The sequence below is a fragment of the Pogona vitticeps genome, chromosome 1 (assembly GCF_051106095.1).
Source record: "Pogona vitticeps strain Pit_001003342236 chromosome 1, PviZW2.1, whole genome shotgun sequence".
Taxonomy (NCBI): domain Eukaryota; kingdom Metazoa; phylum Chordata; class Lepidosauria; order Squamata; family Agamidae; genus Pogona; species Pogona vitticeps.
Window position 1 is genome coordinate 44902212 of NC_135783.1, and position 19107 is coordinate 44921318.

General features: G+C 38.3%; 1 protein-coding gene and 1 long non-coding RNA gene across 3 annotated transcripts in view; one reads left to right on the forward strand and one right to left on the reverse strand.

Moving 5' to 3' along the window:
* The window catches only part of LOC144585833 (uncharacterized), a 37486-nt gene extending 21156 nt beyond the window's left edge, over positions 1-16330 (forward strand). The window contains exons 2-3 of the long non-coding RNA XR_013540398.1: positions 199-10642; positions 11399-16330. This is a non-coding gene — a long non-coding RNA (uncharacterized LOC144585833). The remainder of the gene's footprint in view (positions 1-198; positions 10643-11398) is intronic.
* Positions 1-19107, reverse strand: part of GLP1R (glucagon like peptide 1 receptor) — a 142388-nt gene that overhangs the window by 45261 nt on the left and 78020 nt on the right. For both annotated transcript variants that reach the window (XM_078383033.1, XM_072991507.2), the window contains 2 exons: positions 5895-5995; positions 230-336 (listed from right to left, as the gene is read on the reverse strand). In XM_078383033.1, the coding sequence (XP_078239159.1) occupies positions 230-336; positions 5895-5995 (208 nt within the window). The remainder of the gene's footprint in view (positions 1-229; positions 337-5894; positions 5996-19107) is intronic.

A 19107-nucleotide genomic window follows, 5' to 3' on the forward strand; every position in this document is an offset into this window, starting at 1 on the left:
CAAATTTTGTCTTTAAAGTTGGACCTTGAAACTGTTTTGATGTTTACAAAAAGCTGAACTTAATGAGCTTTTTAAAAAACTACCCATTTTCTTTTACCACATAACTTGTCTTTTTTAAACTATGCAAAACCTAGAAACTATTACTAGGACAAATAGGCACTAATCAAATGCTGGGTTTTTGTTTATTTATTTCGGTAGTTGCAACCCATTCTGGCCATATCATGAGTACCTGAAACCAAGGAGGATGCCAGTGGCTATGACAAGAGCACATAAAGATAAAGCATATCCAGTGGTGTAGATGACAGAAAGGAACAGCATTTGTCTTCCTGGTGAGTCCTGAAAGAGGACAATAATAAAAATGTTTACAAAGAGCTTAATGATGGAGATAATTACTTAACTAATTCAAGAATTTATAATTTATTGGAGAAGAAAGAATGGCAAAGCCAACACTATCTTACAAAAGCATGGAAAGGAAGAACATATAACAAATAATCAGCTCCACAATTAGGGCCCCCCAAAATATGACTCTTTGATTGCTCAAGTTGATTTAAAACTGGATGTATTTATACTTGGTTTCATAGTACTGCAATATGTTACATAAACTGCACCAACTTGCACCACCTCCCCTAATCTCAGGGATGAAGCAAGAGATATTCTTCAGAAGCACCTCCACAGATAATGTTCTATCTGTTATGTGCTGTCAGAACGCATTGAGCCTCTTGTTGTTTAGTCATTAAGTCGTGTCTGACTCTTTGTGACCCCATGGACCAGAGCACGCCAGGCCCTCCTGTCTTCCACTGCCTCCTGGAGTTTGGTCAAATTCAATAGCTTCAATGACACTGTCCAACCATCTTGTCCTCTGTTGTCCCCTTCTCCTCTTGCCCTCACACACTCCCAACATCAGGATCTTTTCCAGGGTGTCTTCCCTTCTCATCAGATGGCCAAATTATTGGAGCCACAGCTTCAGGACCTGTCCTTCCAGTGAGCACTCAGGGTTGATTTCCTTCAAAATGGATAGGTTTGTTCTCTTTGCTGTCCAGGGGATTCTCAAGAGTCTCCTCCAGCATCACAATTCAAAAGAATTATTCGGTGGTCAGCCTTCTTTATGGTCCAGCTCTCACTTCCATACATCGCTACTGGAAAAACCATAGCTTTGATGATGCAGACCTTTGTCAGCAAGGTGAGGTCTCTGCTTTTTAAGATGCTGTCTAGGTTTATCATCTCTTTCCTCCCAAGAAGCAGGTGACTTTTAATTTTGTGGCTGCTGTCACCATTTGTGATCATGGAGCCCAAAAAAGTAAACTCTATCACTGCCTCCATATCTTCCCCTTCTATTTGACAGGAGGTGATGGGGCCAGTGGCCATGATCTTAGTTTTTTTGATGTTGAGCTTCAGACCATTTTTTGTGCTCTCCTCTTTCACCCTCACTAGCTTGTTCTCTTGACAACTCTATTAGCCTTTGCCCTGCTTCGTTTTGAACTCCAAGGCCAAGCTTACCTGTTGTTCTTTTTATCTCTTGAGTCCCTACTTTAGCATTCCAGTCCCCTATAATGACAAGAACATCTTTCTTTGGTCTCAGTTCTAGAAGGTGTTGTAAGACTTCATAGAATTGGTCAGTTTCAACATCAGTGGTTGGTGCATAAACCTGGATTACTGTGATGTTGAAAGGTCTGCCTTCGATTCGTATTGAAATCATTCTATCATTTTTGAGATTGTACCCCCGTACAGCTTTTCCCACTCTTTTGTTGACTATGAGGGCCACTCCATTCCTTCTACAAGATTCTTGCCCACAATAGTAAATATGATAATCATCTGAATTGAATCCACCCATTCCCATCTATTTTAGTTCACTGATGCCCAGGATGTCAATGTCTATTCTTGCTGTCTCCTGTTTGACCACATCCAGCTTACCAAGGTTCATAGCTCTTACATTCCAGGTTCCTATGCAGTATTTTTCTTTGCAGCATCGGACTTTCCTTTCACTTCCAGGCTCATCTGCAGTTGAGCGTCCTTTCGGCTTTGGCCCAACCACTTCATTTACTCTGGAGCTATTTGTACTTCTGCTCCACTCTTCCTCAGTAGGATGCTGGACGCCTTCCGAACTAAGGGGCTTATCTTCCAGCGTCATATCTTTTAGCCTTTGGTTTCTGTCCATGGAGTTTTCTTGGCAAAGATACTGGAGTGGCTTGCCAGTTCCTGCTCCAGGTGGATCACGTTTCGTCAGAACTCTCCACTATGACCAGTCCATCTTTAGTGTCCCCGCATGGCACAGCTTCTCTGAATTACTCAAACCCCTTTGCCACAACAAGGCAGTGATCCGTGAAGGGGCATTCAACTTACAGCAACCTGAATAGGACTTTTAATGTATGTGAGAAATTTAAGATATTTTAGCAGCAAATCGTGCCCCCCAATGATTTTCTATGAATGAGCAGGGATTTGAGCCCAGTTTTTCTAAGTCCCAGTCTGATACTCTATCTTCTGCACCACACTGGCTCTCTTATAACATATAGGTACAGTGGTGCCTCGACTTACGAACATCCCGACATATGACCATTTCGAGTTACGACCAGCTCAGGCCTCAAAATTTTGCTTTGACTTGTGACTGGAGCTTCAAGTTACAATTAAAAAAAGGCAAGGGAAAAAAGTGAGGAATTCAAATTGCTAACCATTGGTAGCGAAGAGGCTGCTTCTTTGTAGCTCTTTCGACCCAACAGTTAGAGTGTGATCAGAGGAGGCTTCAGACTGCCTGGTAAGGTAAGGTGCTGCTTTCTACTTTTTAAAAACTGTTCTGGGTGGGTTTTGCAGTGTGGTTTGGGGCAGAGTGGTGGGATTATGTTTCTATGCTGTGATGGGTCTTGCAGGTATCTTTGTTTTTGGATTTTTTTGTTTGCATTTCTGAATGGTCTTGCAGTGTCCATATGCTTTTTGCTTTGCTGTTTTTGCATTTCAAAAGAGTCTTGAACTCTGTGTTTGCTGTTTGCTTTGTGTGTGTTTTTTTCATTTACAAAGGGTCTTGCACTCTCTGCTTTTTGCTTTGCTTTTTTTGCATTTCTGAAGGGACTTGCACTGCTTTTTGCTTTTCTTTTTCTTTTTTCCCTTCGGCCAGATTAATTACGTTTCCGATGGGTCTGGCAGGGTGTGTGTGGTTTTTGGTTATTTTTTAAATTCAGCCAGAGCAGATTAATTCCATTTCAATGCATTCCGATGGGAAATTTAACACGTCTACTCACTACCATTTCGAGTTACGACGGGAGTTCCAGAACCAATTAAGTTCATAAGTCGAGGCACCACTGTATTATAGATTATTTCAAAGGTTATATTGTTCTCAGTTTTTAAAGGAAATATTAATCTGAATAAGTGACAGGTATTCAGAACAGGTATTAGACTGGTTCTAGAGCATAATGGAAAATAATAGCAACATTTACCAGCTAAAATTAAATTAACACCAAATACTTAAGAGTTATAGTTGGAAGGATTTTCTTCTTTCTACTAAAGATGTACACTTAAGAAAAGAATAGAAAAATATAACTGAAATTCAAAAGACAGTTTGGGACTCTTGTTTATTTTAATGAGCTCTGACTGTACCAACTGTATCAATAGTCAATCTGTGACCACTCCTTATATGTTATCCTCAAAGACAGCTACAGAAAGGTACACGGTGGCCTTCACACAACCAAAACCTACAGGCTTATCTTATTTCACTTCCACTTTTACATATCACTCTATACACTGTGAGGATAAAGTTATGAGATTGGTTGGAAGGAAAAATAAAAATAGGTATTTACATTTCAGGGTAATGCAACACATTATTCAGGGTTTATAAATCATTACCCCCAAAGCACTCTGTTTTATGGAAATGAGACAGGTGCCAAACGGCCAAGCACTGTTATTAAGCATCTGTCTTCTTGGCAGCTTTCGACACAACTGTGAAACCCTTTAAACAGAGATTGTAGACAAAAATGGCCCTGCATGTGGTTGGCATTACAGAAACTCAGCTGCACGTAATATAGTCTTCTTCAATGTCTCAGGCATTCAAAGTAATAAAAAAAAATAGGTGAAGTTAGCTTGGGGATTTCCTGCATTTCAATTACTCTCACTAGCAATACACAAAAATTTCTGTTCCATCTGTATTTTACTCATTTCCACTGAACAGTCTTGCTATAGAAATACAGACGATTGTGGTGCAAAGCGGCACTATACACGAGGCATAACTAGATGCTGGGAAATGAGAGCAGGAAGGTGATAACTGCACATCCCAGTGGCATCTTTTTCTACTCGGATGGAATAGAATGCTGGAGTAGATAGGGACTGGTTTCATCCTGCACAATTCTTATGATCTTACAGGATCTAAAATGTGCTAAAAAATTTCCACTTTAATATCTTATTCTTCACAGAGTTTCAGATGCTTGTAAACAAAACACTGTCTCTCAGCCTAAGCTCACAGTTGCAATACAGTTATAATACAACTTTGCAGAATTGTTGTAAAAATTACTATTGTATATGACCTGCTGCAAACAATGAAGTGCTGTATTTATAATAAATAGCATTACTTTTCTATTCAGGCAACTGACTTCATCCTGACTTTTATGGGTTTTTTGCCTCCAAGAAAGTACCTTATTTCATGCACTGAGGTTTTTTTTTTTTTTTTTACATATTTTAAGAATTTCTCTTTTAAGAACTGCAGTTAGTTGCTTGTGAATGTTTCTGCTTCCTCCGCACTTTGGAGGGTAATATGTACTGGTTCGTATAAACCCTGAGTTCCTTCTGTTTAGATAACTGCTTGTCAACAAAATTCCCCTCAAAAGGTCTGTGTAGTTATTAATGAGCACACATCATGAAAGCCAAGTACACATTTTAACAGCATGGAATATTACAGTTAAAAGCAAAGTAGTAAGATATTAATTTTAAAAAAAGACCAAGATTTCTCCACTCACTTGACTCTTCTTCCAAAGTAAAGCGGGACTCTCGTATCTATGGGGGATTGATTCTAAGCCCGCCTACCCCACACACAAATGGTGAAAAACATGGATTATAGCAAATGCTACAATGAACCCTATATATAGCTTGGCCTCTGTCTCCCTCTAATGGCCAGTTCTTGTAACTTCATCATTAGAAACATATTTTCAGGAGTTTTCTTTTAATATTTTCAGACTGTGGATAAGTGAATCAATGGATACTGATCCCACAGATAAGGGGATCCTACTGTATTTCTTCTCCCTTTCACCATATCTTCCCAGAACAAGAAGAGGCATCTTCCAGGGTTTACGAGTATATTTTTATCCTTATAACTCAGCTGGTTCCACACCTCCTGCCACTGCACTACCAAAATAAGGCAGCATGACAGCAGCAGAAAAGCCACATTGGACAATCTTTCACTTCAAACATGCATATTTAAAATGCCTTGACATGAACACAGCAGTGAATTTAAAGGAAAGGTAGTGGATTTTGTTTGTTTGTTTGTTGTTGTTTGCCATCACTGCTGCCTCAAAAAAAAAATACACCAGGGAGGGCATGGGGGTAGAGGTGACCTGCAGGCTGCTTGTTGCCCATTGTCAAAGACAAAGACCCCATGAGAAATTATATTACTTTCTCAGTGAATACTGTGAATACTCTTGCTTTTTCTAGTGTCACACACTAGGTAATTTCACTACATAGTGACAGCTTATGTCTGCAATTCATTTAGAGATAAAGGCAAGGGTAGCATACCCAAGGAACTGGGTTTTAACTCTCCTGAAATTTTGAAACCACAACAACCACTCTGGAACAATGAACAGAGGATTACATGTGCTCGTTATCTCTAACAAAAAATGTTTATTTAAACATTTTAAAGTCTTTGGAGCTAGAGGATATGGTATGTTGGCTATTTATTCTGAAAGCAAATCCTGGAAACTTACCTTATCAGGAACCATACATGCAGAAATATTCCTCCAGGGAATGGTGGAATTCTCCTCCAGCAACCACGTGCCCTCAAGTGTACAGAAGCGGTAAACCTGCCCTATCCAGAACAAAAAAGCACACAATGAAGGGGTAGTTGTATGACAAAATAGCAAAAGCAAAATTGAACCAACCTAATGTTTTCCTTAATATTCTTCAAAAAGTACATATTCACCCACAAGTACTGATATAAAAGCATGTCGAACTCCTTAAAGTACATTACATGGCAGGATTCAAAGTAACCAGGACCTAAAATTGAGTATGAAGAGAAAAAGCTGAGTTGTATCTTAGGTATCCAATCCTGATTTGTCCCAAACCAGATAACCATGATTTACACATTCAAGGTAGGTCAGGTGAAGTCAATAACCACAATCTGAACTAATGATCTGAAGTAGGCTTGCAAACCACAGTACTGTATGCGCTGTGTTTTGCTCTTATGCTGAATTGATAGATTACTGCCAAACTATAGACAGAGTCATTGTTCTGATGCAAAAGCCTGCTGCATCATAAAGATGGAAGTGAATTTAGGAAGCTGATTCCTGAAGACATGGGAAACAAAGTCAGACAATCACTGTTACCTCTGCTATATGCCTAGAAGTTCTGTATAAGTGGCTTTTCATTATGTTTGATTGGTCACTAATGCCTCTTTGCTATTAAGCAGATTTTTTTAAAAAAATGTGGTTTAAAACATTGAAATTGTAATTATGTATATATGTGTTCTACAGTCTTTTAAAGTTATGTTGTAAGGGAAGTACATTCAGAAAGTTAGGTTGCAAATCTCAAAATGAATTATTTTAAATAAGTAATATATGCCACACCACGGGAGTCAATCTACACTGATATAGAGAAGTAATCAAAACTGTGCACCAAACAACAAGCTATTTGGACCACAGGAGTTCAAAAGAAATGACTATGCATCTGTGATTTGTACCAGTTCAGAAAACAATGGAATGTATCACTTGATATGACACAAACCAAAACTGAAGTAACTCACAGGCCATTAAATTCTACAAAGTTATACAATGAAAGAGTGACTCTTTTATGGGCGAGCCTTTTATGGGTGAGTCACTCTGCTGCACTATCATGTTGCTTAATCAAAACAACTTTAGGCTGAAGTCCAGCTATTGTCCCTTTGCTTCTTCTTAGAGCTGTTGCACTGAAGAGTCTACAATGGGGTAGATCAATAAGCATTTAAAATGTACACAGGAGAGAGCAATATTCCACAAGTTATGTTGTTAAGCTGCACAATTAGGCTGGGGCTTTGATTTATTTAAATCTCTATATAATGTCCTATCAGACACAAAAGTTAGTTTCTTCGACACAATAATCTTAATAGAGCCTGTTTGCTCTGATTCCCTGTCAATTACACCTTATTACGTAGTATTAAATGTTTAAAGATATGGATTGTTGCCTAGAATTCTAGGAGTCCCTGTATGCTGATAAAAGACGGAGAAGGGAGGGCAATAGTTAGAACCAGAGTTAATGTCGTCATTTATCTTGTTTTAGGATGAGCCTGTAAATCAAATCAAACACTACATCTGGCTAAGCACTTTTATATATAGGAAAATATGTTATCACATGCCAGGAGGCACACAAATATTTCATTAGCAACTCCCTTATGATGGAAATAAAAAAAGAACAAATTAAATGCTTTTCCTGATAAAACAACCAACCTGATCTGCATTTTGCTACAGCTGTGTGTCAGGAATGGTAGGAGATTAGTCACCCAATTGTCCTTTGGAATAAATTGCCACATAATTTATCATAGCAACAAATTGCAGCATGTTCCAGCCTATCAAATATTCTCCAGCCAGCAAAAGACCACTTGATACAGTTTTTCCTCAGTGCACTGTATGTGCATTTTGAACATTGTTAAATTCTCCCTAGTTCAAAACCTTTTCGTAATTCATATAAGGGGAAATGTCCTGGAAAGGCTAACAGTTTTCTTCCAGAAGGCAGTGGTGAATCTGTTGTTTATGAGGAATGGCAGAATTTGCCATGGTAGATTGACTTGCAGTTCACTGACAGATGACTTTGCCCTTTAGTGGCAAATGACCATTCCTGTGACAAAACACAGGAATTTGTTCTTCTTTGAAGTAGTTCAGTGAACCCACATAAACCTACATTTAACACTCAGACAGCATAGAAGTTTCCAATAACCTTCTTTGTTTCATAAACAGTGTAATTTGTATTCACGTAACTTCACATAACCCTTCTATTGAATCACCCAAAGTCATGTACACCTACTGCTACTTTTAATGCCACACTTTTCCTTTGTAACTGGAATGATGGCAAAAAGATATATCACGGCAAAGTCTCATTAAAATTGAAAAGAGGCTGAAGTACTTGAGAACCAATGGTAATGGGAAGAAGCCAGCATAATTGTGCTTACCTCAGAGATTATGCATAGTTGAATTTACCACACATTTCTGCTCTTAGCAATTATAAAAGTTTAAAACGGAAAGGAGAGTTCAATGGAAAATATTAACACTAGGGTTATGTGAAGAATCTAATTTTAGTTCAAAGTTTGAAGGTCTCAAATAGGTCCACACCTCCCAGATGATACATGGGCAAGATGCAATTTGGACGCCAGAATATTTACACTGAAAAATAACTGCACATACTTCTGAAGAAAAAAAAACAATTGAAAAGTGTGCATAAACAATTTACACATTCCAAATGCAGTCAAATCACTACTAAAAAGCTTTAGTAGGGAATGCATAAAAATGCATGTAATATTGAAAAAGAGCAAATTTGATAAACATGTGCAAATACAACAATCAATTTCATCCTGCAAAATGGATGAAATAACAAAGCTGGATATGGACCGGATGTGAATTGGGGGGAAATCTGTGGATGAGGGGCTTGAAGTTGTAAACTGAAGATGTACAGTGAGAAGACAGCATCAGAATTAACATCCTGAATGTATAGCTCAGTACCATCTTTTAAAGGAAATGAAGCTAAAATTCTATTTTACCTATGAAATATACAGTTGTGTGAAAAAGAAAGTAAATTCTCTCTGAATGTTATGTGTGGCCAAATTACTTACCCCTTATGACAAATCAATGAATTAGTGATTTCTGAAATGTCCTATCATACACAGTCCTTGTATTTGTTCTTCCTTGTTTCCTGCTGCTCTCAATGTTTCCCAGTATTATTGCCTTTCCACTGAATCTTGTCTTCGCATGATGTATCCAAAGTATCAAAACCTTAGTTTAGTTATTTTAGGGGTTTGTTTGTTTGTTTGTTTGTTTGTTTAGTCTCTGGTATTTATAAAGTTCTATTCCAATATCACTTTGAAATAAATTGACTTCTGTCCTGTCAGCTTTCTTCACCACTCAGCTTTAACACTCTTACAGAGTAATTGGGAACACCATAGTACAGATGGTCTTGGCCTTCATCTCCAGTTAACACATCCTTACATTCAGGGATCTTTTCTAGCTGCTTCATAGCTGCCCTCCCAAGTATCAACCTTCTTCTGATTTCTTTGCCACAATTTCAATTTTGATTGATGACTGAGTTTAGTTTCTAACTACCCTGTATCAAAATTTGGAATACTGCAGACTGCACGATTCATTTGTGTTTAGACCGAAAAAGGTTCAGTAACCCTGGTTCCTCCCATCCAGTTCACTGCAGAAGACAAGGTTACAGAATACTGTACTGCATTTGTATTCACTCAACAGGGACTTTCCTCCCTTGCTTAATTAGACTCCAGAGATGATCATCATCAAGCTGCTTTCACATATACAGAGCCAATCCGTCTCACTGCAAAAGCAATTATGCTGATTGAGCACTAGTTTCTGTTCCTCCCAAAGTCACTTCACGTTACTCCAATTGTCAGAAAGCAAAGTAAATTAGCCCCAGAAGTGTAAAATGAAGCTGGAAGAAAACCAGGAATTGCTGTCATTATCTTCAAGGAAAAGCTATAAAAAGTGGGTTCCCTCATAAACATGACGCCATTAAGGTTTTTTTTTTCCTTGCTGAAATAAAATTTAAGAGGTGATGAATAGAAATTCTAAAAGTCAACATTTGGAGCATGTTTGAGGGATAAACCTTTTATCAGTAGCACTTCCAAAATAAGTAGCAAGGGTCTGCGCCTCTTGGGGAACATTTGGCCTATAACAAAAAAGCTCCCCAGAGGATCATCATCAATAAAATATGGTGATGTAAAAGGGTAACAATGCAAATACAAACCATTGTGCCCCAAATGAAATAGCCCCAATGCTTAATGAGAGGCAGATGATTCCATTTCACAAACCTTAGCATTTTGCAAACTGGTTTGTGGAAATGAAACTATTAATATTTTATAAAGCATTGATGCATTTTAAGTTCTTTATCAGCGTTGTCTTGTTTGTACCAGTTTTTATTTGTCTCTCTCAATCTGAAGCAGATTTCTATTAACCCCATTTCAGTTATGTTACGCTGGGGCTGGAATTCAACCGAAAGAATCCTGTATTGTTATCCCAGAAAGGGATGTACTGGCATAGTCCAAATAAACGTCCTTACCAACCTGAATGTCCCGTGTCAAGTACATATGTCTATAGATTGACAATCTAGATTTTCAATCTATCCAGCTCTAATGTATCATTCTCTCCTGCTTCAGAATTCAGAGAAAGCCTCGCCTCTCTGCTCAGTGCCTTTTGCTCTCAAGGGTCTACTGAGGTCTGTTGATGAAAAGCAGGCATGTTTGCTTTTGATCTGTTCAACTGTAAGTAATGAAACCTTTTATTCTTTTTCCTCTTAATGTCTCAGAGTAAATTATTGAGGGTGTAAGGGCCAGGTAATGAGAAAAAGCAGTAGCCTAGACTGGGGATCTGGAAGCTATTCTGCTCTGCGAATCCCTGCACTTCTGCTGGACAGGAATAACAGGAAGGATGTAAAGCAACTTGAAGACTGCTGTACTTGTCTGGCAGATGGTATTCAATTTGACATATGGATCCTAAGTTCTGCTAACCCATTCTGACATTTGAATGCTGAAAATCAGATTCAGAGAGTGCAAGACTACAACTTTAGGAAAATATACTTGCAGTCCTCAGAACGTCTACCATGTAGGGAAAATGTATGCACTATGTGTGCGTGTGTGTGTGTGTGTGTGTGTGCGTATACACACGTATGTATGTATGTATGTATGTATGTATGTATGTATGTATGTATGTATGTATGTATGTATGTATGTATGTATGTATGTATATGTATATACCTATTTATGTTCCTGTTGGGAGTAGACAGGCAGGTGCTGCACTTCAAGAAGACTTCAGCTCCACGTAGCACAGATTTTATCATCCATAAAATGACTTGGTCTGACCTTCAGATTTATATTTCTGACATGGGAGCCTAAATGGCTCCATTTAATGCCTCCCAATTTATGACATGAAAACAAATATCCTATCTGATATTATTCTCAGCTACCTAAGATGCACTGGTGTAATTTTCTTTTCTTTCTTTCTTTTTTTGGGACATGAAGGATACCAATGATCTCCCTGCAAGGATTGAAGAACACTTGGTGAACACCTTGTTCTTGTCAGTTTAGGCTGTCTCAACACAATGAAAGGAATAAAGTAGCTGTGTGATCCTTGGGTAATGTTATTTGATCACTAAAAAGCTAGAACAAGGAGAGATTTCAAGTTCTAATAGTATACATAATAGTTTTTCATACATAAAAACATTTTTTCATAATACACACTTCCTATTCCAAATGGACTTTAGCTTTCTGAATGGTACTTTAAAGAGAAATATTGTGTTGTTTTTTATTTCCCCCCTTTAAATTTCAGAAATATGCGGGGGTTTTCCTGGGAGGAAAAAGCACAGGAGGGTAACATTTATTTTCCACAGCTTCAAAATTTTGTTTTACATCCCTAAGCAAGGCTGTGTCCACTCAATCTGCATGCACACCTTGGACAATGTTATACAACTGATGTTAATCAAAAAGTTCCCTTCTTCCTAAAAATGTCCACTTTCTTCAGAGCAAAGGAATCTTTGGGTACAAAGTTTGGAGGTTAGTGTTCTAAGTGTTCTTTTATAGAGGAATTTTACACATGCCAGCTTTCTGAAACATATATTGTATATTACAGATTTAATTGGCTTTGCCCTGACAGCTTGGCTCAATAATTCATTTTAATTCCAGAAGGCACAGCCTGAAAATTTGCTAAGAATATATTAAAGTTTGAACCACTGCAGAGACACAGAAAATAGAATACAAGTGCTTCCTTCTTGATTAAAGGCAGTTGCTCCTTCTAACTACAGAGGCATGAAAAATGCTTGCCTGCTTACAAGCCACCATCCCACTGACAACCCACAAGGGAAACTTCAAACTGGCCAAGGAATCTTTTACTGGTAGGGAAACAGTCCAGTCCCAAATCTTTCTACCTTCCAAACCAATGAGTTAAAGCCATGACCTATATGAGAAAACCTGATGGCATCCTTTGTTTGAATATTGTACTGTTATGTTTTCTAGGTAAAGGAAAAGGTTCCCCTTGACAAATGTCCAGTCGTGTCTGGCTCCAGGGGGCAGTGCTCATCCCCATTTCCAAGCCGTAGAGCCAGCGTTTGTCTGAAGACAGTTTACGTGGTCACGTGGCCAGCACGACTAGACACGGAATGCTGTTGCCTTCCCACCAAGGTGGTACCTATTTATCTACTCGCATTTTGCATGCTTTCAAACTGCCAGGTTGGCATGAGTTGGGACAAGCAACAGGAGCTCACTCCATCACATGGATTCGATCTTATGACTGCTGGTCTTCCGACCTTGCAGCACAGAGGCTTCTGCGGTTTAACCCACAGTGCGACCATGTCCCATTATGTTTTCTAGAGCTAGCTAAATCCTTCTGAGGCAAACAAGTAAGTAAACTAGTATTAGTGTTTTTTTTTAGTTAAGAGATTTTTAAGGCATGTCAATTGTATTTTATTTTGTTATTCTTTTGTTATTATTATTCATAGCTTCTCGTTCATGTCAGAAGCAATTCAATCACAAGCAATTCAGTGAAAGGGTGAGCCGACAGGGTATTGTCATTAGTCAGGGGATGCAAGAATGTGTCCACAGTCCTTACAATTTTTGACAAGGCTCCTTCCATGTTTGCTGTTAATTATAATTTATTTGCTTAAATCCAGTACAAAAACAAAATGTGTGTGTGTGTTTTCTGTCCTGTCGTTGGAACTGCCTTATAGTGACCCTATATTTAAAATATATCACTTCACTTTTGAAATCATATGATTTTTTTACAGTCACTTACAATGCATACAATGCAAATTTGTAACAAACAAATGTATTATGTTGAATCGCCACAAATACATGTAGGGATATACATTTGATCTGCAACCTCTATGTGAGATCCTGTTTTTTGTCCAAAGAATGGGGTCAAGAACTAAGCTTAAAGTAGAGGTTAGGATGACCAAGATGTCACAAGAGAAAGCACATTTCCTGAATTCTATTGGACTTCAAAGAAAAGTCCCACTGGTCATGGATTTCAATGGAAATCTATGATGCTGGAAGATGGGCCCCTCAGGTTGGAAGGCATCCAACATGCTACTGAGGAAGAGCGGAGGACAAGTAGAAGTAGCTCCAGAGCTAATGAAGTGGTTGGGCCAAAGCCAAAAGGATGCTCAGCTGCAGACACGCCTGGAAGTGAAAGGAAAGTCCGATGCTGCAAAGAATACTGCATAGGAACCTGGAATGTAAGATCTATGAACCTTGGTAAGCTGGATGTGGTCAAACAGGAGATGGCAAGAATAGACATTGACATCCTCGGCATCAGTGAACTAAAATAGATGGGAAGGGGCGAATTCAGTTCAGACAATTATATCTACTATTGTGGGCAAGAATCCCATAGAAGAAATGGAGTAACCCTTATAGTCAACAAAAGAGTGGGGAAAGCTGTACTGGGATACAATCTCCAAAATGATAGAATGATTTCAATACGAATCCAAGGCAGACCTTTCAACATCACAGTAATCCAAGTTTATGCACCAACCACCAATGCTGAAGAGGCTGAAATTGACCAATTCTATGAAGACCTACAACACCTTCTAGAACTGACACCAAAGAAAGATGTTCTTCTCATTATAGGGGACTGGAATACTGAAGTAGGGAGTCAAGAGATAAAAGGAACAACAGGGAAGTTTGGCCTTGGAATTCAAAATGAAGCAGGACAAAGGCTAATAGAGTTTTGTCAAGAGAACAAGCTGGTCATCACAAAGACTCTTTTCCAACAACACAAGAGGCGACTCTACACATGGAAATCACCAGACGGGCAATACCAAAATCAGATTGTTTATATTCTCTTCAGCCAAAGATGGAGAAGTTCTAGAGTCAGCAAAAACAAGACCTGGAGCTGATTGTGCCTCTGATCATCAGCTTCTTATAGCAAAATTGAAGCTTAAAATGAAGAGAATAGGAAAAACCAATGGGCTAGTCAGGTATAATCTAAACCAAATCCCTTATGAATACACATTGGAAATGAGCAGATTTAAGGAACTTGATTTGGTGGACAGAGTGTCTGAAGAACTATGGATTTTATTCTTTTCTTTTTAATAACCTCATCTTGGCAAGGATTTATATAATTGTTAAAATTTGATGCTTTTAAATGTTTTATGATGCTGTTTCTGTGACGTTTTATTATGTATGTAGGCCACCCTGAGTAGACTTTGTCTAGGGGGGGCAGGGTAAAAATCTAATAAAAGTAGAAAGTAGAAAGTATGGATGGAGAATCGTAACATTGTATAGGAGGTAGCAACAAAAACCATCCGAAAGAAAAGGAAATGCAAGAAAGCAAAGTGGCTGTTCAACGAGGCCTTACAAATAGCAGAGAAGAGAAGTGAAACAAAATGCAAGGGAGATAGGGAAAGACCTTGATGTTGGGAAAGTGTGAAGGCAAGAGGAGAAGGGGATGACAGAGGGTGAGATGGATGGACAGTGTCATTGAAGCTACCAACATGAATTTGACCCAACTCCGGGAGGCAGTGGAAGACAGGAGAGCCTGGCATGCTCTGGTCATGGGTCACGAAGAGTCGGACACAACTAAACAACAACAACATAGAACAAACTGCCTTAACGGCAGTGCCTCAAAGGGTTGTGGGAGGGGAGAAAGGCAGCTTTTCTTTAAAGACTGGATGGATTGAAATAACAGCAGCCTGCAAAAGTGATCCACCTGAAAAGGTCAGATAGCAAATGACGCAGCCTTGACTACAACTTTGGGGGGGAAAGTAATTTTTCATTCATTTTCAGCTCTCAGAGATACCTTGCCAAGTTGGATGTGCCATGGGCCAAAAAAAGCAAGGGTGGAGGTTTTGAAGTTTCTATCTGTTTAAAGCAGAGAGGAGAGAACAACATTTCTGATTCAACAGAGACTGTGTGGATGTTCCAGTTCACAACCTAAATGAATATACGCTGTGCAAACAAGACCAATACTGCATCTTAAACACTCTGAGGGTAAATGCTCACTAGCAGCCATGCAAAGTAGGATCTCTTCCTGGTGCCAGATGTCTAAGCTTATTAAATTAACTGTCAGTAACAACTACATGGATTTTTAATTCTTTGAGGAAAAAAGGCACACAATCCTATTGCTTGATTATTAATGTCTACAGTTCTGATAAGCTCTTAGAGATACCTAGCTACACTGAACATCAGAGCTCTTCGTTTATGGACAGTGAACACTGTTGGATGCAAATGTTCTTGCCCTTATAATCTATGGTGACATGAAGACAGTCATTCATGTGTCCTTTCATTGTATGCTTTTTTTTGTTAAGGAACTAAAGAACATGTATAATCCTGTCTTCCTTGCTCTGCTTCCCTTCAAATATGTTGGACAAGAAAACACTTTCACTCAGCTGTCATTAGTATAATTTATCCACTTCAGAGGTACCCTTCAAGTACTTTCTATAACAAGGGTAATCAACCCTCAGAGGTCCAGTGGCCACAGACCCATCCCTGGACCTTTTATAACCACATTTCCTCTGGTAACCTCAACCCCACTTTTTTCCTTACTAAAATGATACGGGTGCTTTAAATTCAAAAAAGCTATTTGCACCCTCTAGTGGCCAAAGATATTTTAAGAAAAAAATTAAACATTGAAGGACAGGAATGCTAGGGATTCCTCAAATCATGGCACTGTTGTCCCCATCTGTTACAGTCAGCTCTGATGTCACCTGTCCTTCAAGGGTTTGGAGGGAAAGATGTCATCCAATGGTGGTCGGAGGGCGGGACATCAGGGGGAGGAGCTGTGTTGTATATATAGAGAGTGAGAGTTTGATGTGGGAGAGAGGAGGAGTTGGGTTCTGTGTGAACACGTCTGGAGAGCCTGTATAAGCTTGAGCCTTTCGTTACCTGATTACATGATATTTGTGTTTTACCAATCCATGTGTACCAATCAATAAACATTTAGTTCTTTTATTTTTAAATCCATTCCAGTCTGTGTGACTCAATTCAGGGAATGGTTGGTGGCAGTCTACCGGAAGTGTAGAAGTGTGGTGACGTAGCGATCTTCCTTTGTGAGGTGGAAGGAGGCCGTTACACCATCTTTTGAATCAAAATAAACAAAAAAAATTAAGAGAAAAATTAAAAATAGGGGTGAGGTGGCTGAAAGCACTCTGGGATTCTGGGGCCTTGTTTGAGCCCCTAGACTGCATGCAACCTTTCGGCCTCATGTTACCTTTTCTAAAGGAACCGACATGATTATTACTGAGAGGGATGGCAAAATTGTAGAAAATATAACATTTCTCAGACACATTTCAATTGTCACTAATTAGCATGTCATGTTTGCTTTTTTAATCTGCTTTATTGAGCCTGTGATTCTTAATACTGAATTTTTATTTGGTTGATTTTAACAAATACATTCATCATTAATAGTGTTTATCACAACTAAAATACAGTAGAACGCTGTGGTGAACTGGATGTATTTTGCTCACAAATTCTAAGGTCTAGTCAGCTTGATAATCCCATACTCACTAGACAATATGCCTAGCAGGTAATTAAAAGTAATACATCTAAACCCATCTGTTTGTGATAACTTGTCTTTCTCCTCCTCTCCACATCTTATATTTAACCACATTTTGTTTTGTGGCTGAAAGGCAAATGTGTTTATTTTGCGAGTCTGATCAGTAAGGCATGCAACTCAGAAATTTTTGTTGAAAAATTTATGCTAAGAAAGTTCTTTTGTACCCATGATCACTAGAGGGAGGGTATTTAATCCTGTATTTAGGTTATTAGATAATGGATGATTAGAACTACTGGAAGAAGTTCTGGGATGTCTGACATGCTCTTGTATCACATAATGTGGAAGTCAACAATTCCACACAAGCAAAATTTTAATTAACTTTAAATCATGTACATGTCTGTGAATGAACAACTGAAAAAAAGATAAAGAACTTGTGAATTCAGTTTTCCAATGATCCTAAGATAACAGTCACTATAAAGAGTAAACGTACCATAAAAGATAATTAAATTGTTTGGAAATATAGAAAAGGTCAAAAGAAGGGAAAATATTTAGACTGGACAGAATAATAAGCCAGAGACTTTTTTTCTTCATCACAAAAATCCCAAACATTTCTGCTGAAGGTATCCCAAGAATTAAAACTGACACTTCTGAATCAATCATGTTGACTATATCCCAGTAATTAGCTCATGATAAGCCTAGAAATCTTTCCAACTTTGACATGTTATAAATCTATGTGAATCACAGCAGAACAATTGTGTTACTTTAATCTGCATGTTACTTTAATCTTGAAGAATGATGCACATACACACTATTATGAAGCTGAGCTGTCCTTATTGCTCAATTCAAGGTGTGTTGGTGCACACTTATTAGTTTTAAGTGAAAATTGTGCTCTATTCCAGGATAATACAGATTTTGCTTATTTGCAGATGTACATGAAAGATGCAGCACATTCTGATAATTTATTAAAGTGCAGGTTTGTGGTAAATCTTGGCTCTCTTCTACAGTGATGACTTTTAGTGCTGTTAGCAGCCAAAAGACTGCCACAAAGTACTAAAGATGGAAAATAAATAGGTTCACTGGAGGGAAGACATTTAATTTTGCATGCAGGTTTTTAGATAAAGGGTGATTAGAACTATTGGAAGGAGTTCTGGGATGTCTGGTGGGCTGTTGTATCAATTAACTGGAAAGTCAACAATAATGCACATTATTACAAGAAAAAAATTATATAACTTTAAATCATGTACATGCTCGTGAATGTTCTGAAAACAAATAAAGAGCCTGTAAATTCAATTTTCCAATGACTCTAAGATAACAGTCACTATAAAGAATAAACATATCATAAAAGTTAATTAGATATTTTGGAAAAATTGGTCAAAAAAGGGGGAAATACTCATACCAGAGAGAAACAGAGATTTTTTTTTCTTAATCACAAAAGCTCCCAACACTTATGTTGAAGATATTACAAGAATTAAAGCTGACACTTCTGAACAAATCAATAAACTGTAATTTTAAAAAACCAATTACATTTTGGCCCTTTCTATAGCACAGGGATGAGTAAAATGTTATAGTAAAATGTTGTGAGTAAAACTTTCCAAGCTCTTCATATCTCCCACCCTGCATAGCTCTGCACCTCAGTGGTCCCTATTAAAATTTGAATTCTGAAACAAAGGAACACAGCTTCTGCAACAAAAAGTAGAACATGAAGAACAATGGATGTCTGTAGTTTCCTTGTTACAGAAAAACCAGAACTGCAGGTAAGTATCCAAAAAGGCTGCAGGATTCAGTCTGTCATCACAGCAGCATTTTTGTCAATAAAATATCAAACCTTTGAAATCCTTGCTACTCAAGGATCTTGCTACTCATATTTTACATTGTACGGGAAAATCTATTGCACACACAGTTATCCTCTTCTGGGCATTTACACAGGGGTGCATTCATGACACCGTTGTACATGAGGAGGCCCCATTACTTTTAACAGAGTGGTGTCTGGCTTGCATAACTGCAAGGGAAGATTGTACAAAATGCAATGACAGCCTGTTGTGCAGTTACACAAACAGCATAATGCTTAGATGCAAATTTCTCTACATTAAAAAAAATCTCTGTAGACCTTACCCACTGCATGCCAAGTCTTATAACTCAGTATGCAACAGAGAATATCTATGGAGATTTCTTAACTCACAGCATTTTCTTTCCAAAATTTGCGCCACTTATGTTACTGTATAACAGGATTTCAGCCTCTGTGTTT